We start from the raw sequence: 23,659 nt of genomic DNA on the forward strand, positions 1-23,659 counted from the left end.
TAATATATCCTTACTTCAGAACCCTTGATCGTTAAGTCTGAAATGATTTGAACAATTGCTTGAACGTTAATTGCTGGACTACTATTCCCAGAATGCTGGCTGGATGATTCTGAGATTTATAATTCAAATTTATGGCGAAGGATCATCATTTTAATGCTGGTGGTCTTTGCTTCTTCCAGCACGCTGACATTTGTCTGCCTGTGTTGCACTGTGGCCCTGTAGCCTCTTTTTATCACAAACCACATACTATCCAGGTGATCCAATAAGTAAGAGTTTATTAAAAGCAGAGTATAATAAAAACTGAATATATGAAATTCAGGCATATATAAAAAGAAACAAAATTCAAAAGGTTTTTTCCATAAAAGCCAAGAGTTCAAAAATCCATACTCAGAAAGTCTCTGAAGTAATTCCACTGAGATATTCAAGGACAAGGTAACGTGAATCCAAGGCAGGCAAACTATGCTTCACAAGACCTGGATGCTGGAACAACTTGGAAATTTGAATACATGAATTTCATTCTTGTTCTGGGAGTCCCTACCAGAAGAAGGTGTAGCCTTCTTTATTTTTCCTTCTCCTGCTCACTGGGTCTCCTGAAGTGCTGCTATGTCAATGTTAAACGGCAGAACATTGGATAAGCGAATATGTTGGATAATAAGGAGGGATTAAAAATCAAATTAGATTATGATTTTGCAAATTAAGCACCAAAACAACATGTTATACAACAAATTTGACAGAAAAAGAAGTTCAATACGCAGTAATGCTATGTAGTAATTACTGTATTTACGAATTTAGCACCAAAATATCACAATGTATTGAAAACATTGACTACAAAAATGTGTTGGATAATCCAGAACATTGGATAAGTGAGTGTTGGATAAGTGAGACTCTACTGTATATTGTATTATATAATATAATATTATTTTATTATGACACAGCAAACAAGATAGATATGCTGGATTTCGTATCACAAAATCACAAGTCAAACACTTCCCAAGTGTCTAGGACTGTGTGATGTATTTTCGGATGATGCGCGCAGATCCCAGTAGGGTGGCCTTTTGCAGTTGGCAGATCGTAATTTTGTCAATGTCTATTGTTTCCAAATGCCGGCTGAGATCTTTTGACATGACACCCAATGTGCCAATCACCACTGGGACCACCTGCACTGGTTTCTGCCAGAGTCTTTGAAGTTCAATCTTGAGGTCCTGATAGCGGCTGAGTTTTTCCTGTTGCTTTTTGTCAATGCGACTGTCACCTGGGATGGCGACATCAATGATCCAAACCTTTTTCTTTTCCACAACTGTGATGTCTGGTGTGTTGTGTTCCAGAACTTTGTCAGTCTGGATTCGGAAGTCCCACAGTATCTTTGCGTGCTCATTTTCCAATACTTTTGCAGGTTTGTGATCCCACCAGTTCTTTGCTGCTGGGAGGTGGTACTTGAGGCACAAGTTCCAATGAATCATTTGGGCCACATAGTTGTGCCTCTGTTTGTAGTCTGTCTGTGTGATTTTCTTACAGCAGCTGAGGATATGATCGATGGTTTCATCAGCTTCCTTGCACAGTCTGCATTTTGGGTCATCAGCTGATTTTTCGATCTTGGCCTTAATTGCATTTGTCCTGATGGCTTGCTCCTGGGCTGCAAGGATCAGGCCTTCTGTCTCCTTCTTCAGGGTCCCATTCATGAGCCATAGCCAGGTCTTCTCCCCCCCCCCCCCGTAGGTGCCACCTTGTCGCGGTGGGGGGGCTTAACTGCTCCAATGATACTGAGAGCTGTGCTGCCGGTAGTGTAACTACCAGCAGGTCCAACCAAGCCAGAGAGGTCTCAGCTGAGGAGTGGAACTAAGAGTACCTAATCCATTAGCATTATGGAGAATCAAACCAAAAGGAAGTCTATACTGGCTCAGTCGTCGCCCAGGATAAAAAGGATCCGTGGTGGATGCTGCTGATTCTGGACACCCATCGACAAGTGGGCTACAGAATCAAAATACAAATGAACATATACAATGCCAGAAAACCATACTATTATTATTATTATTATTATTATTATTATTATTATTATTATTATTTTCTTCACCAATCATTATTTTGTTGAGGAATACTTTTTTTCTTTCCATATTTGTGCATAAAGAAGTTTCACAGCTGTAATCACATACTGTGAGTGTGCTTACTTCTTTGAATGATAAAAAGTAGAGCAATGTCAACTTCTAAATGAGACTGAAATCAATGAAAATTCAAAGCCAGCAAAAATTTCTCCAATGAGCAACATCAGTCATTTTTGAATATTACCAAATAGTTTCATATTTATGGCATGCCAAATTTATATAATACAAATAAGGTTTGTGATTATCACTAAGACTATTTCTTGGACATATAGTTCATTTTGGCAGATACCAAGTGAGGGGAAAATATTGTTTACCTGTTGGTATTTTCCATTCCAAATTCCTCTTCTCAAAATCAATTAAGCGAATTAGTTAAGGTATTTATATAGGGGGAAGGGTTGCTCTTTAACTTTAGAAACATACATATATTATTAAGTTTTTAAAATTATGAATCAGAATACTTTTAAGGATTAGCCAATGAAAATGCTGAAATAAAGTAATGGCAGTAATGTATTTCCTTCCAACAACTCATTCAGTTGCCAATAGAGATAGTGTATTTATCAGTCTGCCATAAAAAGATTGTACAATCTAAATCACATTTGACTCCAGCAGATTGCACAAGAAATACCCACACAAATTATGTGTTCACAGACTACAATTGAAAACAGTACACTTTAGATCCTCAAATATATGTATCTTCTTTTTAAAAAATAATGTTTATTAATTTTTTTTACAATAATGATAAAAGTAAAAAAGAGAAAAATAAGGGTAATAAAGATAGGGTAGGTAGAAAGATAAGGAACAAAGATGGTGGAAGGGGAGAGGATGTGTGTATGGAGTGTGGAAGGAGAGATTAATCAGATTTTTACTTTCACCAACATTTGTTCTACATTTGGATGAGTTGTTAATCCAATGAGAGTTGCTTAGCTTGGTGAGAACCTATGATGATTGTGCCATCGGCTTTTTGTATTTTCTTCCTGAGTTCTATACAAAATTGTGCTATTCCCAAATAGGGGCCCCACGCTGGGAGAAAGATGGAATAAAAATAAAATATTACGAAGTAAATAAATAAAAGAAATGGCCCTGTTTTTTTCGTATATTTTTGCAGTTGACATAGTTGGTAATAGCATCTCTTTCTCCTTCCTCTGCAGTGATCTCTTTGCTTCCTCATCAATGACTGTGCAGAATATCTTTTGATGTGTTTTCTTTTCACAGCTTTTAATGAGTGACATTTCATTATTAATATCTACTAGAAATCTGCAGCCAAGAAACTAGTTGGCTGGTTGTCATCAGTATACAAAAGCCAGCTCCCTTCTCCTGCTGTTCATATCCTTGCCCTTTCTGAGCTGCCAGGTTACAACGCTACAGTGATTGAAGAAGTCAAGATTGGCATAATACACTTTCTTTGTAAGTTTGAAATGTATATAATCCCATCTAGAGTTGAAACTATGCTGCCTTAACCTGTTGGCCTTAAACATTTTTATTAATGCATTTAATGACTTTAATGTTTTGGGTTGCTGTAAAGTTTTTGAGCTGCATGGCCATGATTCAATAGCATTCTCTCCTAACGTTTCCCTTGCATCTTTGGCTGGCATCAGTTGCTGGAGAAATGTTAAGAGTGAATGCTACTGGAACATGGCCATACAGCCCAAAAAACTAACAGAGGCCCCGGTAGCATAATGTGCTAACCCGTTGTGCCAGCAGAACTGCTGACTTGAAGGTTAGGTTACTGACTTGAAGGTTGCTGGTTCAAATCCGGGGAGAGCACAGATGAACTCTCTCTATCAGCGCCAGCTCCCCATGCAGGGACATGAGAGAAGCCTCCCACAAGGATGGTAAAACATCAAAAACATCTGGGCGTCTCCTGTACAACATCCTTACAGACGGTCAATTCTCTCACACCAGAAGTGACTTGCAGTTTCTCAAGCCATTCCTGACAAAAAAAAAGTCCCAAAAAGTCACAGCAACCCAGTGATTCTGGCCATGAAAGCCTTTGACAATACATTTCAATGCTTTATTTCTTCTGTGTTGTTTTGGATGTCCTGGTATGCTGAAAAGTGGTACACTGTTCCCATACATACAGACATGCATGCATTCTGACTTTGCTGTTACAATTTATATCCAATGCAATTTAAAGCCCTTAGAGAAGACAGGTCTAGACTGAGTATCTAATCTCTCAAAGCCTGGTAGTTCTATGAATAATCCACAGCCCTCCAAATTTCCTCTACATGCCCAATTTGTTTCTGACAATACTGCATCACCCCTCCTTTTCAGAGGTCCTATGTATGGTATATCTCAGACCTGTTTGGTTTCTCCAGTCTTCAGTTCTTGGGTTAGAACCAAGTACCAGCATACGTAAAGCCGAGTCTGAAAAAAAGATAATGAAATTAGTCAAAGCTACCTTAAATAACATTAAATTGGTTCACCTCTTTGGCTAAGACTGGATCTAACTCTGTTAGACCACAGTTGATTGTTTCTTCACATTTTCCTTTTCTAGTATAAGAACCCAAACATGCTCATTGCTCAGTATGTGTTAACCATTGCTTACAATTATTACAACAGACTCCAGTAGCGCAATGTATGAATTTGTAAGAGATCATTTTTCTTCCTTTTCAAAATGGGTTTGTCATTTTTCATATGTGAATGACAACAGTCACCAAATTGTTGACATTTAATCTTACCCATTTTGTCCCATTTTTGAGAGCTCAGAAGGCACATGTTTAGCATGTTTAGCAGCACATATTTCATCAATGTGCTGGTGAAAAGCAGAGCCATTTTGCTTGGCAACTGCATGCCTTTCATTCATCCAGAGCTCTCAGTTTTTTGCTTTGTGAACATCTGGAAGGAAGATGGTAAAGCATTTTCAAAGAAAACAATCAACACTGAAGTAGAAATTATAGAGCTTTTACATCCAAAACAGCTTGTTTCTCTGCAGCTAAAGTATAATGTGATTCCAGAATGTTTAGTCTGCTATAAGCATTTAGGTCTTGATGACAGTTAATATAAATATTAATGGTAATGTCATCCCAACCTGATTTGCAGACAAATCTGAAATATTCTTTAAGCCCATTTGTTGACTATTAATGGGCACTCCTGAATTTATGTAAATTGCTCTATGTGCCACCAGCTTTACTACATGTATGGAGAAAGAAGCAGCCCTCCCCACAGATTGCAGAGAATAGGCTTTGCTTGGATATAATGACCATCAATTATCCCATGGAACAGTACAAGAGATGCTCACAGAGAAATTAGAGGAGAAATTTGAAAGGCAATTATTGCAAGAGGTAATGAGGGTCTTGAGCTAATTCCCAGCCAAACACTCTCTGCTGTTTTTCTTTGGGAATATTTAGTACCTTGGAACCAACATGTAAAGTCTTCAGGTTCCCTCCTCTGTTAATTATCACAAAATGTGTGAATGCAATATAAAGAGAAACCATTGTTTAGCAACCTCATTTGTCATATTTTATTACACATGTTTGTATGTTATATTTTAATCTCTCACATTATACAATAGCTTTAGAGCAAATTAACTTTTACAGAAAATGTTTAGATATTTTGGTTACCGGCACTGAAGTATCATAGCACCTATAAATACACACTCATAGAAAAAAAATCCACTTTATACTGAAAGTTTATTGCTCTCTTGAGAACATCCTCCAGGCAGAGGATATACAAGCCATAATTCTTTTGTGGGTTGAGTGGAGGTAGTTGTGGTTGGGGAAGAGATAATAAATGGAAAATCCATGGTACCTCCAAGTAGTGCAAAAAGATTCAAACACTCCAATCCATACGGCACATTTAGTCTACAATGGACTTCTGAAGTACTGGCAGACATAATTGTTATGCCCTGGGGAATACAAATATGTCTTACTATATTTGCCAGGTGATTACTGTTATTTTAAAGGCAGTAAATTCTTATATTTGTTTATATGGGATTCTACTGCAGTGACAGAAGGCAAGCATGATGCTGGGGAGGGAGGGTTGAGAAATGCTCTAAAGGCATTCAAGCAGCATCACTGCCATTAACTGCCTTTCAATTGTAGCATTTAAAACCACAAGTATTTCACACTATGCATATGAATGATTTATAAGGCCATGTACACCCCACGATGGCATCTGTAGCCTTCAAATGTGCTTTGGCTTTATGTTCTGTTTCTTTTAATTACTGCAATATGTTGGGTTACATTAAGACATATGGAATGACTCGATCATTTTTTTAAACATTAGTATTTCCAAAGTTTGCACATTTCCCTATACTTGTTAATGTTGAAGTCTAAATTTAAAAGTTACATACCACGGATAGTGAGTGTCCGTGCCTAGTGAGCCCTGCTAATCAGCAATATTCCCAAACAGAGCAAGACTCACCAGCGGTGAAGACAAGTGACAGAGGCTTTATTATGATGTGCAGAAAGGATGCAATATACAATATGGATGCTATAAATGTACAAGCATAACCATATTGTTATGTGTAAGCATTAGGGATGTGTAAGTTTTATTTAGTGGAATTTGGTGGAATTTGGGGAAATTTGGCGATCCAGCTGCCGGACTGCCAAAAACAGATTGAGTTGGGGGTAGCTGAAGGCTCATCCAGAACGGATCATGACCAGTCAGATCTTTTGGCTAATGGGGGTGATGGGCCTGAACAGCACTCTACCTGAAGCAGAACCCACAGCGTGTGGATGGTCTCAAAAATTAGGAAAGGGGGGTGCCTGTCTGTGACGGCTCTTCCTCTTTTTTCTTCTCTGGCAGCCTTCTCTATCCCTTCCCAAAGCCCCCGCCTCCCACCCCCGGTAAAGTGCCCGCTTGAGGCAAATAAGGCCAGATGTCTGGTTGACTGTATCCATTCTCCTCTCTTCTTGTGGCATGAGCTGTGGGTTTTTTTGAAGTTATGGTAAAGACTTTACACATTTCCCAAAAATCAGTGAATTGGTGAAATGTTCTGAAACTTGGCAGGCTACAAGTGAGGCACATTTCATGATAGACCCCACAATGACAGTGAAATGAGCCTCTAAAGTTTCTCCATTGTTGCCAATTGACCGAATCTTACCAGAATGAAAACAGCACCCCCTCCCAATTTTGGGAAATTGCCAGAAAACAAAATGGGGGCAACCAAAAAATGGACCAAAATGTTACAGTTTTGGGGCACTGTGCACACCCCTATTAAAAACTCCATGTGTTAACATTGTGTTTAACTTTCCTGCCCTGGTCTGTTATTGGCTGAGCGTGGGGACTGACCGGTCAGGGAGAGGGACTAAACCAGCTTGGCTCATGATTGGTGGATACTCCAACGATGCAGCCAGAAATCTCTTCCTTGCCAGGTGGAGAAACCCAAGACTGCCCAATCAGCTGTTCAGGTTGTCTCAGCAAGGATTCAAACGCTTAGAATTTATATACCATCACAGCCTATAAACTCTGCATGGGAGCTCAAAGGATTTATTGAGGAGTTATTACACCTATCTGAGCCAATGAGCTGGCAGTGTCATTTTCACAAAATGGTCTCTCCAGGGTTGTTTCCCCTAGTAAATACATTTTAAATCCTGGAATGCACAGAAAGTTGACCATTTTCATTTAATAGTGTCCTTAGGTTCAATAACTAAACAGGCAGTATTAACGAGAACAGAAAACTTATTTATTTATTTATTTATTTATGACATTTATATCACACCCTTCAAACCCCAAAGGGGACTCATAGCAGCTTACAAGCTATATACACATACAATATATTATAGTTTTAATATAGTACAATATTAGTATTATATATTGCTATATTGTACTATACCATTATACAGCAATATTATTAATAATATTACATGTAATATCTAATATATTATTATACAGTAGAGTCTCACTTACCTGACATAAACTGGCTGGCAGAACGTTGGATCAGTGAAAATATTGGATAATAAGGAGGGATTAAGGAAAAGCCAATTAAATGTCAAATGATGTTATGATTTTACAAATTAAGCACCAAAACATCATGTTTTGCAACAAATCAACAGAAAAAGAAGTCCAATACATGGCAACGTTATGTCATAATTACTGTATTTACGAATTAAGCACCAAAACATCACAATTTATTGAAAACATTGACTACAGAAACATTGACTACTAAAAGGCAGACTGCGTTGGATAATACAGAACGTCGGATGAGTGAAGGTTGGATAAGTGAGACTCTACTGTATTATATTGTATTATTAGTATTGTATTGTATTATGATATTATGATCAATATTATATGTACATACAATATATGATATTATTAACTTAGTACAATATTAGTATTATATATTACTATATTGTACTATATCACTATAGGTAAAGGTAAAAGCTTCCCCCTGATATTAAGTCTAGTCGTGTCTGACTCAGGGGATTAGTGCTCATCTTCATTTCTAAGCCAAAGAGCCAGAGTTGTCCGTAGACACTTCCAAGGTCATGTGGCCATCATGACTGCATAGAGCACTGTTATCTTCCTGCTGGAGTGGTACCTATTGACATACTCAGATTTGCATGTGATAATTGTTGGGGGAAAGGAGGCTGAAGTGGTTGATTGGACTAAATATTGCTATCAAAAAGAAATTACACAGTAATTATTCATTTAATTAATTTATTATACCGCTATTCTCCCTTGGGGGGACCCAGAGTGGTCTTGCGCAATGGCAGAATTAGATGCCACATATAATACAAAATGTAGTAAAACCAAACATAAAACACAATTAAAAGCTGGTATCCAAATCAAATTAAAACAATAAAAACCATGTGACCATTACAACAGGGGCAGTTTCAAGCCAAAATCAGAGACAGTCCATGTTCGACTTAATATTAATTCACAGGATCCATCAGGTCATATCAACTCATATCTTTGGATGCGCCAAAAGCTTGGTCCCACAGCCAGGTCTTCAGCTGCTTCCTAAAAGACATGAGTAAGGGGGCTTCCCTAATCTCCCTTGGCAAGGAGTTCCACAGCCGTAGAACCACCACTGAAAAAGCCCTGTTTCTTGTACCCGCCAACTGCACATGTGATGGCATTGGGACCAAGAGCAGGGTCTCACTTGAAGACCTTAATCTGCGGGACGGCCCACAGGGGGAGATATGTTCTGAGAGGTAAGTTGGACCAGAGCCGTTTAAGGTTTTGTAGACAACTGTCTGACAAGCATACATCAGCGACTCTGTAACAAGACAGCAGAGCATTTATATATCTGTCAACATATTATAAAAGAGTGTAGGCCTTTTGTAACAGCTTCTACAGATAAAAATATTAGGCCTGCAGAATATGGTTGGTTCAACACAGAATGAAGGGTGACCACAAAAACTGATCTAGGAAAAATATGGAAAATGTAACTAAATTCAGGGCAAAATATAAAAGTTTACTCAAAAATAAGAAAGATGATCACATAAAATGTGAGTGGCAGGAACTGTACCAGGCAGTAACAGAAGGAAGACAAATTCTGGGAACTTGTTACCAGAGGACTACAAGGAGCAAAATGTACATTGGAAGCCTCAATCACCGCCTCTACTTCAGTATCTTCTGCAGCCAGTAAGGCACCTTGGAAGTGGCAGAGCTGGACAAAAACTTCTCTTTTTTTGCCTGAGTGGGAACCAGTCTCTAGCAGTGAGGTAAAGTCATTAATTGCATCTTTGAAATCTAAAAAAGCGTATGGAGAAGACATGCTTCCTTCAGAACTTTTCAAAGAAAACGCAGGAGCCCCTTTCTCGCAAGTCTATTTACTAGGATAAACAGCACTGGAGAAATGCCACATGGGTGGAAAATGAGCATTGTATCCCATATCTACAAGAAAGGTGATAGGAATGACCCTCAAAACTATCATCAAATTAGCTTGCTCAACATCACCTCAAAGCTATATGCTCAACACCTACTTCTTAAATCGACAGACTCGCTGCAAGTTAGATAGATTAGGAATCAGATGGTTTTTCCTGGAATAGGCAGTAAGAGTATCTAAATCTTCAGAGAGCTTCTGTTCAACAATTTCAAAGCTCCCTGCGGTGATGGCACGATACTCAGAATAGATCAGTGGTTTTCAATCTGTGGGTCCACTGGTGTTTTTGGCCTACAACTCCCAGAAATCCCAGCCAACTTACCAGTTGTTAGGATTTCTGGGAGTTGAAGGCTAAAACATCTGTGGACTCACAGGTTGAGAACCACAGGCATAGATGAAGCTCTCTTTTCTGTCAGTGGCTGATCATTTGTACAAATGTTAAACATTAATGGAGGAAGCACGCTCCCCTGAGGTAGGCCATTCTTCTTTTTTTGCCATCTCCTTCTCTGACCCTGGAACATATTATTATTATTATTTTATTATGACACAGCAAACAAGATAGATATGCTGGATTTCATATCACAAAATCACAAGTCGAACACTTCCCAAGTGTCTAGGACTGTGTGATGTATTTTCGGATGATGCGCTCAGATCCCAGCAGAGTGGCCTTTTGCAGTTGGCAGATCATAATTTTGTCAATGTCTATTGTTTCCAAATGCCGGCTGAGATCTTTTGGCACGGCACCCAATGTGCCCATCACCACCGGGACCACCTGCACTGGTTTCTGCCATAGTCTTTGAAGTTCAATCTTGAGGTCCTGACAGCGGCTGAGTTTTTCCTGTTGTTTTTTGTCAATGCGACTGTCACCTGGGATGGCAACATCAATGATCCAAACCTTTTTCTTTTCCACAACTGTGATGTCTGGTGTGTTGTGTTCCAGAACTTTGTCAGTCTGGATTCGGAAGTCCCACAGTATTTTTGCGTGCTCATTTTCCAATACTTTTGCAGGTTTGTGATCCCACCAGTTCTTTGCTGCTGGGAGGTGGTACTTGAGGCATAAGTTCCAATGAATCATTTGGGCCACATAGTTGTGCCTCTGTTTGTAGTCTGTCTGTACAATTTTCTTACAGCAGCTGAGGATATGATCAATGGTTTCGTCGGTTTCCTTGCACAATCTGCATTTTGGGTCATCAGCTGATTTTTCGATCTTGGCCTTAATTGCATTTGTTCTGATGGCTTGTTCCTGGGCTGCAAGAATCAGGCCTTCTGTCTCCTTCTTCAGGGTCCCATTCATGAGCCATAGCCAGGTCTTCTCTTCTATTATTATTATTATTATTATTATTATTATTATTATTATTATTATTATTATTTGCTTCACAAAATATAAAGATACTATTGAATATTTATACCTCAGTATGGTCAAGCATATAATTATTTTTCTCTGGTTTCTCCAGGTATTCTATAGTTTAAACACAATAAAAAGAAATTGACTGTAATGAAAAGTCTCATTAATCTTATACATAACAGTCAGCCTAAGTTTCTCAAAAGTAATTGAAGCTAAAGGGTATGCCTTTCTATGTTACCCAAGCCCTTTCCAGGGCACCTTTTACAAGATTTGACCTTGGAACTAAAAAAAAAAAAGCTCCTGTTTTCTAGCAGATTTCCTATGAAGCTGGTAAGGTGGTAATCCTTTGTGATATAATTTTTTCTCAGGAGAAGGCAATGATTTACAGTGTCATAAGTTGTTGACAGGTCTATGAAAACAGCTCCTGTAATCTGCTCCTTTTCAAAGCCATCTTTTATGTGCTAACTCAGGTTCAGTACTTGTGATATGCAGCTTTTACCTTTCCTGAAACCAGCTTGCTGTGGAATCATACATGGTATACAGTAGAGTTCCGGTTATCCAACTTCCGGTTAACCGACACTCCGTATTATCCGAGGCGCTGGGGGATGCCTGTATTAGCATAAGAATGCACACCACGCGCTGGAGGAGCATGGTGTGCTCCTTTTGAAACTTCTTTCTCTGGAAGCAGGCTCCGAAGTTTTTTCCCCCCTCGCCTCATTCCCTCACCTTTGAGGAGCTCGGAGGCTCCCACCAGCTGCTCTATAGCGGCGAAAGAGGGCACCCTCATGGCTGCCTTTGCAGTGTTGCGTACTCTCTCTCTCTCTCTCTCTCTCTCTCCCTTTTTCTCCCTTCATTAAAAGGCTTAGCTCTGCCCCACACCTTTCTGTTCACCTGGGTGCTCGCTTTCTGTCTCTGTCGCTGTCTCTCTCTTTTAGCCTTCAGCCCACAGTTGGACATCATGTGCAGAAAATTATATATATATATATATATATATATATATATATAGAGAGAGAGAGAGAGAGAGAGAGAGAGAGAGAGAGAGAGAAGCGGGGAAAATGTGATGTCTCATGGGCCATGTAGTCCCATTCCTAGTACTATGGTGACAGACGAAGAGGAAAACTTGGGTTTCCCACCGATTCAGCCAGAATCGGAGCCCTTGCACCTGGAGGATGTTTGCCCTCAAGAAGTCAGCCAAACAAGCCTTGGGCAGAATTCTCCCCCATTTTCTCGAAGAGACAATTATAATAGAGATAGAGGAAATAGGGAGGCGAATCGCCGGAGCGCCAGAATCGCAGCCAAACAATTAGCTGATTAAGTCTGCTTCCCTTGGGAAATTCTAAGGAGTCTTGCATCTGGACTAAGTTGAGTTTCACTTCTAGTTCTCCAGGGAAAGTGTTCTTCTGGCGGGAAACGAGACCCTATTTAGGTGTTTGCCACAAGGGAAACTTTGCGGAGTCAATTCGTCAGCTGGAGGAGTGAGATCGTGTGTAGACTTCATACTCCAGTTCCCTGTTTCCCGGATCAAGTTTCCAGCCTTGCCTTGTCCCACGTTTGCCACGGATCTTGTTTTTGCTCTTGTTGCCTTGTTTCAAGTCTTGTTCTAGCCAAGTATCAAGTTTGCTTTCCAGCCTAATTGCCAAGTTTCTATGGACTTAAGGACCTTGTCTTCTCCCCACACTTTGCTTGGCAAAGTGTGTGTTTTGGTTATTGGATTATAACTTTGGACTCTAATATCACATATTGGACATTATTTTCCTGGACTATATTTGACCTTTCCTGAAAGGTCTACTTCTGAACTATATTCTACACTTGTTTTATTGACTTTATATATATATTCCTTAATAAAGATATTAGATAGATTCTGGTCTCTGCGCATGGTTATTGGTGCTCTGCAGCCTGGGTCCTGACAGTTTGACTCCGCCACCCTAAGCACCCATTAACCTAAGGCCAGAATGTCTACAGGAACCGGGGCGGAAGCCCAACCACTCAGCTACACCATTTCCAAGGAAGAGTTCGACAGGATCCGAGATACTCTCCGAACACAGGAGGGTGAAATTCTGGGCTTGAAGGAACGCGGAGCGCGCCTCCCTGCCCTAGCGCTTCCAACCAAGTTTACGGGAGAAGCCTCCAAGGTTCATGTTTTCCGTCGCCAGTGCCAGGCGTACATAGAAGCCCGCCAAGCCGAATTTCCCCACGAGGATGTCAAAGTGGCGTGGATTTACAGTCTCCGAGATGGGCCTGCGGCCAATTGGGTGACGGCGCTGTTTGATGCGGGTTCCACGCACCTAAGCTCCGCGCAAAGTTTCTTGAACCACCTTAGGAAGACCTGGGGGATCGAGGACAACGAGGAGGCGGCCGGCCATAAACTCCGGCGACTCCTTCAAGGGGACAGGCCGTTGTCCCGGTACATAGCCGAGTTCCGGGTGCTGGCTCAGAACACCGGATGGAACGATATCGCCCTCAGAGGACAGTTTCGTGAGGGCCTTAACTTCGAGATGCAGGAAGAAATCTCTAAGGTGGATCCTCCAGAGACTCTTGAGAGACTCATTAATCATTGTCTACGAGCCGAAGTCCTGCTTGCCAACAAAAAACAGTGGCTCCGAGGTCAGAGTGGAAGAGCCGGGGTGAGACCCCCCGCTTCTACCAGTATTCAGCCACGACCAGTATGGAAATCCCCACCGCCAGCCCCAAACCCAATGGGAAGCGAGGAAGAACCGATGCAGTTGGGCAATGTGCGCCCCAGACTGGATGTTGCCGAAAAGGCCCGCCGCCAACGTTTGAATTTGTGTTGGTACTGCGGGAATGGGGGCCACCTCGCCAGAGAATGTCCAGCCAAAAGGAAGCCCGCCGCCCGCCTGGCAGCGGCGTCCTCCGTGGAGCCGGAGACGGCTGAGGCGGCTGGAGCCAAGCCGGCGGGGGAAGCCAGCGACCGGGCGTAGAAAGGCTCGCCAACCCGGTCAAAAACCCCACTCAAGAGCCGCAGACCGGAGTCCTATTTCTCCTAGTGGTCACGTTGTGGTCAGCGAAAAAGGGACCCATCATGATCTATGCCATGATAGACTCAGGAGCAACAAACAATTTCATCGATAGAGAGTATGCTGACTCTCTGGGATTACAATATCATGATTTCAAGAATGCCCGGGTGGTGCAGGCTATAGATGGTCGTCCCCTAAAGACGGGTCCAGTAAGCCAATGGACTGAACCCACCAGAATGTGGATAAGGGAACACATGGAAGAGATTTCCTTCTTCGTTACTGAGGTGCCCCACTTCCCTGTGATTTTGGGAATTCCATGGCTGACACTCCACGACCCAAACATCTCCTGGACCAACAGAGAACTACAGTTTGCTTCAAAGTATTGCCAAAACCATTGTCTAGTAGCTAAGGTCTGCCATGCCACAGACGCTGAGCCCATCATTACCTTGCCCAAGAAATATTCAGACTTCTGGGACGTTTTCAATGAAAAGGAAGCCGAGAAACTACCCCCACATAGACCCTACGACTGTGCCATTGACTTGGTGGAGGGGCCCCCGATCCCGCGAGGACACCTCTACTCCCTGACGGAGCCAGAGCAAGAAGCTCTCAGGGAGTTCATAGAGTCAAATCTTCGCAAGGGATTCATCAGACCCTCTCAATCCCCAGCTGCTTCCCCGGTGATGTTTGTGAAAAAGAAGTCAGGGGACCTACGCTTGGTTGTGGATCTCCGGGGGGCTTACAATCTAGTTTGCATCAGGGAGGGGGATGAATGGAAAACCGCCTTCCAGACCAAATTCGGATTATTCGAGTCCCTAGTCATGAATTACGGATTATCCGGAGCTCCCGCAACATTCCAGCATTTTGTCAACGATATCTTCCAGGATTATTTAGATCGGTTCTTGATCATATACTTGGACGATTTTTTGGTGTTTTCTAGATCACAATCGGAGCACGAGAAACACGTCAGAATGGTGCTACAACGATTGCGGGATCATGGACTATATGCCAAGTTAGAAAAATGCGCCTTTGATCTGCAAGAAGTAGACTTCCTGGGGTACCGCATCTTGCCTCTAGGGCTCTCATGGACCCGGCAAAGGTCTCAGCAGTATTGGAATGGCGGGCGCCAACCAACAAGAAGGAAGTGCAACGCTTCTTGGGGTTCGCAAACTACTACCGCAAATTCATCCCAGACTTCGCTCGCTGGTCTGACCCAATCACCAGCTGCATCCGTGGGAAACAGCCTTTCCGCTGGACGGAGCAAGCAGAGAAAGGGTTCCAGCAGCTAAAGAAGCTATTCACGTCCCAGCCAATTCTTCAGCACCCTGATCCTAAAACCCCTTTTGTTGTGCAGGCTGACGCCTCTGATGTGGCAATTGGGGCTATACTCATGCAACCAGTGGGAGAGCATCTTCATCCTTGTGCCTATTACTCCCGTCAACTAACAGCCCCAGAGAGAAATTACACTATTTGGGAGAAAGAACTTTTGGCCATAAAGGCAGCCTTTGAAAATTGGAGACATTGGTTAGAAGGTAACAAATTTCCCATTGAGGTTCATACTGATCATCGAAATTTGGAACACCTAAGGACCGCAAGAAAGCTAAATCAAAGGCAACAGCGCTGGGCTTTATTCTTTGAACGTTTTGACTTCCAGATCCATTATGTGACCCCGGCTCAGACCAAGCAGGCAGATGCTTTATCACGGAAACCCGAGTATGCTGCAGGACGCAGAGAGACCTTCGAATCTCGATTGCTACAGCCCGAGAACTTTGCCACGCTCACAGTGGGAAACACCAAATCCACTCCAATTGAACCAACTCCTTCCAACCCAGAACCTCTTTGCGCTCAAGAAATTAGAGCCAGCCAGCAGGCAGATGCCTGGGCTCAAGAACAGATTCAGGACTACGTTTCCCTTTCTCACTTAAGGATGGGCTACTGTGCTACAGGAATCATGTTTACATCCCTCCAGGCCTCGGCAGAGAAAAGGCACTTTGTCTGTGTCATGAGAGCAAGCCAGCAGGGCATTTTGGACTCTTTAAAACCATGCACTTGATTCTACGAGATTTCTGGTGGCCCAAGATCCGCAAGGATGTGGAGAAATATGTCAATACCTGTCCTGTATGTCAGCGCTCCAAGACACGAAGGGAGAAGCCCTCGGGGCTATTACATCCTCTCCCCACTCCTTCTCGCCCATGGGAGATAATTTCCGTGGATTTTATCACTGACCTACCACCTTCCCTTGGATTCACCACGATCCTAGTGGTGGTGGACCTTTTTACCAAGTTGGCCCATTTCATTCCCTGCGATGGCCTCCCCACGGCCAAAGAGACTGCAGATTTATTCCTTCAGCATATTTTCAGACTACATGGATTGCCCAAGAGTTTAGTCACGGACCGTGGATCTCAATTCACCTCTCGTTTCTGGAAGGCACTACAAAAACTATTGGGCATAGACTCTCGTTTATCTTCAGCTCACCATCCCCAAACGGATGGGCAAACTGAGCGCACCAATGCCACTTTGGAACAATACCTTCGCTGTTATGTAAACTACCAGCAGGACAATTGGGCTTCCCTGTTACCTCTATCGGAGTTTGCTTACAACAATGGTGTCCAGGCTTCAACTAAAGAAACCCCGTTCTTTGCAAACTACGGCTTCCACCCACGTTTCTTCCCTTCTGTCATTGAAACCTCAGAAGTCCCTGCAGCGGAGGACTGGTTACAAGAACTTACAGCGGTGCAACAACTCTTGCACCAACAACTGGATCAAGCCAAGGAGGACTATAAACGCCACGCTGACGGCCATCGCCAGCCGGGCCCCGAGATCAAGGTAGGAGACCGGGTTCTATTGTCCACTCGCTTTTTGCCCTCCCGCCGTCCTTGCCGGAAGTTAGATGCCCGTTTCATTGGTCCCTACCCAGTGGTGGCGCAACTTAACCCCGTGACTTTCAAACTCCAACTTCCGCGCTCCATGCGCATTCATCCGGTGTTTCATCGTTCCCTGCTCCTTCCGACGGATAGGGTATGCCCCGATGTGGACCAGCCGGCCCCCGCCCCTGTTTTGGTGGACGGGGAGGAGGAATTCGAGGTTCAGGACATTTTGGATTCTCGCTTTGATCGCCGCCGCCTTCAGTATCTCATTGACTGGGTGGGTTTTGGGCCCGAAGAATGCTCTTGGGAAGACGCTTCCACAGTCCATGCCCCCGATTTAGTCCGCCGCTTCCATCAGGCCTACCCTGCCAAGCCGCGGCCCCGCACCTCGGGAAGAGGGCCCATTTTGGAGAGGGGCCTTGAGGAGGGGGATAGTGTGATGTCTCATGGGCCATGTAGTCCCATTCCTAGTACTATGGTGACAGACGAAGAGGAAAACTTGGGTTTCCCACCGATTCCGCCAGAATCGGAGCCCTTGCACCTGGAGGATGTTTGCCCTCAAGAAGTCAGCCAAACAAGCCTTGGGCAGAATTCTCCCCCGTTTTCTCAAAGAGACAATTATAATAGAGATAGAGGAAATAGGGAGGCGAATCGCTGGAGCGCCAGAATCGCAGCCAAACAATTAGCTGATTAAGTCTGCTTCCCTTGGGAAATTCTAAGGAGTCTTGCATCTGGACTAAGTTGAGTTTCACTTCTAGTTCTCCAGGGAAAGTGTTCTTCTGGCGGGAAACGAGACCCTATTTAGGTGTTTGCCGCAAGGGAAACTTTGCGGAGTCAATTCGTCAGCTGGAGGAGTGAGATCGTGTGTAGACTTCGTACTCCAGTTCCCTGTTTCCCGGATCAAGTTTCCAGCCTTGCCTTGTCCCACGTTTGCCACGGATCTTGTTTTTGCTCTTGTTGCCTTGTTTCAAGTCTTGTTCTAGCCAAGTATCAAGTTTGCTTTCCAGCCTAATTGCCAAGTTTCTATGGACTTAAGGACCTTGTCTTCTCCTCACACTTTGCTTGGCAAAGTGTGTGTTTCGGTTATTGGATTATAACTTTGGACTCTAATATCACATATTGGACATTATTTTCCTGGACTATATTTGACCTTTCCTGAAAGGTCTACTTCTGAACTATATTCTACACTTGTTTTATTGACTTTATATATATTCCTTAATAAAGATATTAGATAGATTCTGGTCTCTGCACATGGTTATTGGTGCTCTGCAGCCTGGGTCCTGACAGAAAGGCTGCATCTGCCTCCCTCTCCTCTGCCTTCTCCTCCTCCTTCGCATTCTCCTGGGGCAGCCTGAGAAAGGGAGCACTGCTGAGCCAAGGGAGCTCAAGAGAGGGTGAGAAAGTAGGAGGAGGACTTTTCTCTCTCCAAGCAGCAATGGAGGGAACCTGGTGCTTGGGAGAGAAAGGTCCCCTCCTTGCCAAGCCCCCCCCCCCCCCCGCCTTGGAGCCTTGCTGCCTAAAGAAACAATGTTTTTCTTGGCAGCAATGGAGCTCTTGATGCCTGATGCTTGGGGAAGGAAAAGTTTCTTCTCTCCCTGTCATGCACTGGGCTTGGAGCGTGGAGAGGCTTGGATAATAGGGCCTCCCTATTATCCAACAGTTTTAGTTACCCGACATTTGGCTCACCCCTTTATGTTGGATAACCTGAACTCTACTCTATTTTGTTCTGTAATTCTATGAAAAATAATTATCTCCAGAACTTTATAAAGATGGCACAACAAGGAGATAGATTTTTGGATCACCTGAAGAGAATTGGTGGCACACATTTTGAGCCTGTGATTCTCTGGGACTCCGTGCAAATATTATTAATTTAACTAATATGCTATTTAAATATGTATTAGCCTACCCTAAATCAAAAGATTTCAGAGTGGGCATAACTATATAAGGCTTTTCTTATATAAGGAAAATATAAATTGTCATGATAAACCTACATAACATCTGGAAAGAACACAATTTAATCATATATAAATCCACCTTTCAATTCATAGAGTACCTAAGATCTTTTTGATACTACGCAATCACATCATTTTGATATCATTTTAACTGTCATGGCTCCATACTATGGAATCCTGGAAATTTTAGTTCAATTGGAATAACAGTGTCATAATTATGTAATGTGAAAAAACCCCTTAATTTTCCATAACTTGTAGCAGGAACTTCATTACTGTGTGCCAAAGATTAGTAAATAAGACATCAGGAGTTCCTTTGACACTATACAAATATAAGACTGAGACTACTGTAATTGCTGAAGCTTTATGATCCTGGGAACTGTAGTTTAGTGAAGCACTAGAGTGTCTAGCTTAGAATTCAAAATACTCCTTTCTATAGTTTAAATTCCAGGATTCTATAGAATCGAGTCATATCAGTTAAGGTAGAAGTATAATGATATAGCTGTGTGGTGGGAAATGTCCCTAGATATTTTCTGAACTCGTTATATATGGCTATTTGTGCATATTAAAAGAAATGGTCTCATACGGTCTTTGTCAAGACATGTGGACAGCAGATATTAGTGCAGCTGAGGCACTTGGCACAGCTAGACAGAGGCATTGGAAACATCATCTGAAAATGTCCTACAGAAACTAGACAAACACAAGAAACCTAAATCTGAAAATTAAGTATTTTGCCCTTTGCTTTCCTATCTTTTGGTAGGCCAAGTATACACACCAGTGTACACTGCTTCATTATTGCAAGATGTCTGGCAAATCAGCTCTTAAGGCAGCCAAAATCTCTAGGATAATATCAATGTAGCACTCAGTGTTGGATGAATGAGAAGAATTCTATGCACTCTACGCAATGCCATGACACCCTGAAACCCTGAGACCCTGAAATCGATAGGTATAGTGAAACACTCTACCCACAAATTGCCCATGTCCTTCTTCCTCTTATCAGCTCCCAAGCCTGGAGAAGTGATGCTTTGGCTGCTGCTTACCAATGAAAACAGGAAACAAGAGAGGAATAAGAAACAGTTGGTTTGGGTTCATGGAGGGAAGAAATATGTATGCATCAACAGATGGTGTGCACTCTTCATTTTTTACCCCTCAAAATAAAGAAAAACTATTTCTATTTCCTCCTCTGAATTGTTTCCCCATCTCTCTCCTATCAATAAGGTTCAGCAGCAGCGTCCCCTCCCAAATCTTTACAGCTATGAAGTGGGAGGCTTAACAAGGTCCCTGTGCCCATATATGTGTATAAGCCACATTTACATGAGTGTGAGCCACTAACATGATTTTGCCTATATCACTCAAATTGTAGCATTTGAAAAAAACAATGTTTTGAAAATGTTCAACTTCACAGCCAGAGCCAATGGTCAATAAATTAATTCTTGGTCCTGAGGCTCTCTTAGCGGCTCTTTTTATCCCCAATACTGATGAGTCTATAACTGAAGCTAATGAATGCAATCATTGTTTTTGCTTGACTGAAGGATGTAGGACTGAGGAAAAAATAAGTTTCATTTCACTAGCCTTTATAAATCCCCATGTTCATATCAGATATGTTAGATTAACGCTGATCCCATCAGATTTCTTTAGAATGCATATAACATTGGGTGCTCTTCAAGTCATATCCTTGGGAATGAGAAATAATTGAGAGGTATGTTCACTGACATTTTAATATCCAACAAAGTAATATTCTGGCAGCAATCTTCTAGCCCCATCAAACACTGTAATATTGTATAACAATGAAATAAATATTAAACCTGGTTCAGTAACCATACTTCCAGTGTTTTCCTTTCCATCCCACAGCACTGGCACTCAACCAATTCTTTAGCTTCATTCTCTATCCTATTGAAAAGGCCATGTGTCACTGAAACTTCATCAGTTCATAACCTGTTGAAGAATACTATTTGTGTTTACCTGACCATTACAGGTAAATCACAAACCAGCACATTCTGACTTTGTCTGCTCCTACATCTCCCCATATTTAAACAGTTCTTTAGTGTCTTGGTAGCAAATCATGAATTATTATTATTATTATTATTATTAAACTTTATTTGTACCCCGCTAGCATCTCCCGAAGGACTCGATGCGGCTTACAAAGGCCAAGGCCTCAACACACAATATAACAATACAAAACAAAAGGCAAATTAAAAACAATTAAAACAGTATAAACAACAAGCAATAAACAATACGCTAAAACACAATAAAACTGGGCCGGGCCAGAGTAATGGGTACAAGATTAAAAGTGCTGATGTGACAGGTGATATATAAGGCTTCTAGGGCAAGTGCAGAGTGCGATATACGATCTTAGTTCTAATAAAGTGCTTATGGGACTTGGTGTTGGAGATTTCCTATTAATCTGGGAAGGCACATTGGAACAGCCAGGTCTTCAAGTTCTTTCTGAAGACTGCCAATGTAGGGGCCTGTCTGAGATCCTTGGGGAGGGTGTTCCAGAGTCGGGGGGCCACCACAGAGAAGGCCCTGTCTCGTGTCCCCACCAACCGCGCTTGCGACGCAGGCGGGATCACGAGCAGGGCCTCTCCAGATAGAATCATAGAATCATAGAATAGTAGAGTTGGAAGAGACCACATGGGCCATCCAGTCCAACCCCCTGCTAAGAAGCAGGAAATCGCATTCAAAGCACCCCCGACAGATGGCCATCCAGCCTCTGCTTAAAAGCCTCCAAAGAAGGAGCCTCCACCACGGCCCCGGGGAGAGAGTTCCACTGTCGAACAGCTCTCACAGTGAGGTAGTTCTTCCTGATGTTCAAGTGGAATCTCCTTTCCTGTAGTTTGAAGCCATTGTTCCGTGTCCTAGTCTGCAGGGCAGCAGAAAACAAGCTTGCTCCCTCCTCCCTATGACTTCCCTTCACGTATTTGTACATGGCTATCATGTCTCCTCTCAGCCTTCTCTTCTGCAGGCTAAACATGCCCAGCTCTTTAAGCCGCTCCTCATAGGGCTTGTTCTCCAGACCCTTAATCATTTTAGTCGCCCTCCTCTGGACGCTTTCCAGCTTGTCAACATCTCCCTTCAACTGTGGTGCCCAAAATTGGACACAGTATTCCAGGTGTGGTCTGACCAAGGCAGAATAGAGGGGGAGCATAACTTCCCTGGATCTAGACGCTATTCCCCTATTGATGCAGGCCAGAATCCCATTGGCTTTTTTAGCAGCCGCATCACATTGTTGGCTCGTGATTAACTTGTTGTCCACAAGGACTCCAAGGTCTTTTTCGCACACACTGCTGTCAAGCCAGGCGTCCCCCATTCTGTATCTTTGATTTCCATTTTTTCTGCCGAAGTGAAGTATCTTGCATTTGTCCCTGTTGAACTTCATTTTGTTAGTTTTGGCCCATCTCTCTAGTCTGTCAAGATCGTTTAGCTATCCCTCCCAGTTTTTGTGTCGTCTGCAAACTTGATGATCGTGCCTTCTAACCCTTCGTCTAAGTTGTTAAGATGAGCCTTCCCTGCTCTCTCCCTTCTTCTCCATCTCACCCCATCATAAATAATTCTCCCATCACATCTACAGCCATGGTAAGATTACTTAGAGGGTTTTTCTTTAAAAAATAATAATAATCCAGCACCACTTGGCTGTGTGTATCTTCAGCACATGTGTCTTCAAATAACTGCAGGATTTGTTATTGATCTATTTTGCAAGGCCCATCTTATCTTACTATGCTCAAAGAAACATTCTAAGTTTCTCTTATATCCTCCCCAGTGAAAAAGTATAGGATGCATCCTCATAGATGTAATTGTAGATATCTGTTTTCATAGAGTTAGAAATTATATTATTCTGTGAGATTGGTAAATAAGCTGCTTTATACCAGGGACCTCTTCACATGGCCCTTTTGGGACATGCCATTGTGCTGGCAATCGCTGGTGAAAGGGAAGGCACTTGGGGCAGCTCGTGGCACCCCAGGCATCTCCCCTCCTCTCCTCATCATACGGAGGAAACAGGAGAGGGTGTGTTGGCACCCTGTAATGAATCTTACCTGGTAGGCTGGAAAGGGAGCCTGGATAACAGTATGGCAGGCCTCCATGTTGGGAGAGAATGCCAGAGAGGCAGCCATCTTGAGTGAGGAAGGTTGGAAAGGGGGAGGAGTTAGGAGACTCCTAGGATTGGCCAGAGAAGTGGGGAGGGGCCAAGAGGATGAGAAGAGGAGAAGGTGGCAAGTGGAGAATTCTGAGAGAGCTGGTGTGTGAAAGTGTAGGGTTTTAAACAACTGGGTTCACAGGGAGAGAGTGGAGTGCTGTGCGTTGACAGGAAAAGGTCAGACAGCAGTTTGATTTCTTGTGAGAGTTAACACAAGAGGTTGACTCTCCAGGCCGGGTTAGTTAACAGGAAGAACTCTAAGGTAGAGTTAGTTAAGAACCCAGGGGGCTAACTAGATAGATTAGTCAAACTCGTCATTATTCTCTGAAGTAGAGCGAGGGTTTTGTTAATAACAGTTAGAACGGTTTGTTTAGATCTGTTTATAACAAAGTGAAGAGAACTGAACAAGCAACCAATTCAAGCTGAAGTGCTTTTGTAACAAATCACGCTTTTTTGTACCTCTCAGGAGTGGTTAGTTGTCTGTTTTAAAATAAACAAATCTTATTCTATTTAACTGTCAA

The 23,659-nt window shown here is 42.6% G+C and overlaps 1 protein-coding gene across 1 annotated transcript; it reads right to left on the reverse strand.

Moving 5' to 3' along the window:
- Window positions 1-667: 667 nt before the first annotated feature.
- On the reverse strand, window positions 668-23,126 carry LOC134297392 (uncharacterized). The gene is made up of 3 exons (XM_062974831.1): window positions 23,038-23,126; window positions 4,398-4,463; window positions 668-1,968 (listed from the first exon to the last, which is right to left on the reverse strand). Exon 3 carries the CDS (start codon window positions 1,677-1,679, stop codon window positions 999-1,001), a length of 681 nt encoding a protein of 226 aa, XP_062830901.1. The 5' UTR covers window positions 1,680-1,968; window positions 4,398-4,463; window positions 23,038-23,126; the 3' UTR covers window positions 668-998.
- Between the last annotated feature and the right edge of the window lie 533 nt (window positions 23,127-23,659).

Source organism: Anolis carolinensis, chromosome 3, assembly GCF_035594765.1.
Source record: "Anolis carolinensis isolate JA03-04 chromosome 3, rAnoCar3.1.pri, whole genome shotgun sequence".
Taxonomy (NCBI): Eukaryota; Metazoa; Chordata; class Lepidosauria; order Squamata; family Dactyloidae; genus Anolis; species Anolis carolinensis.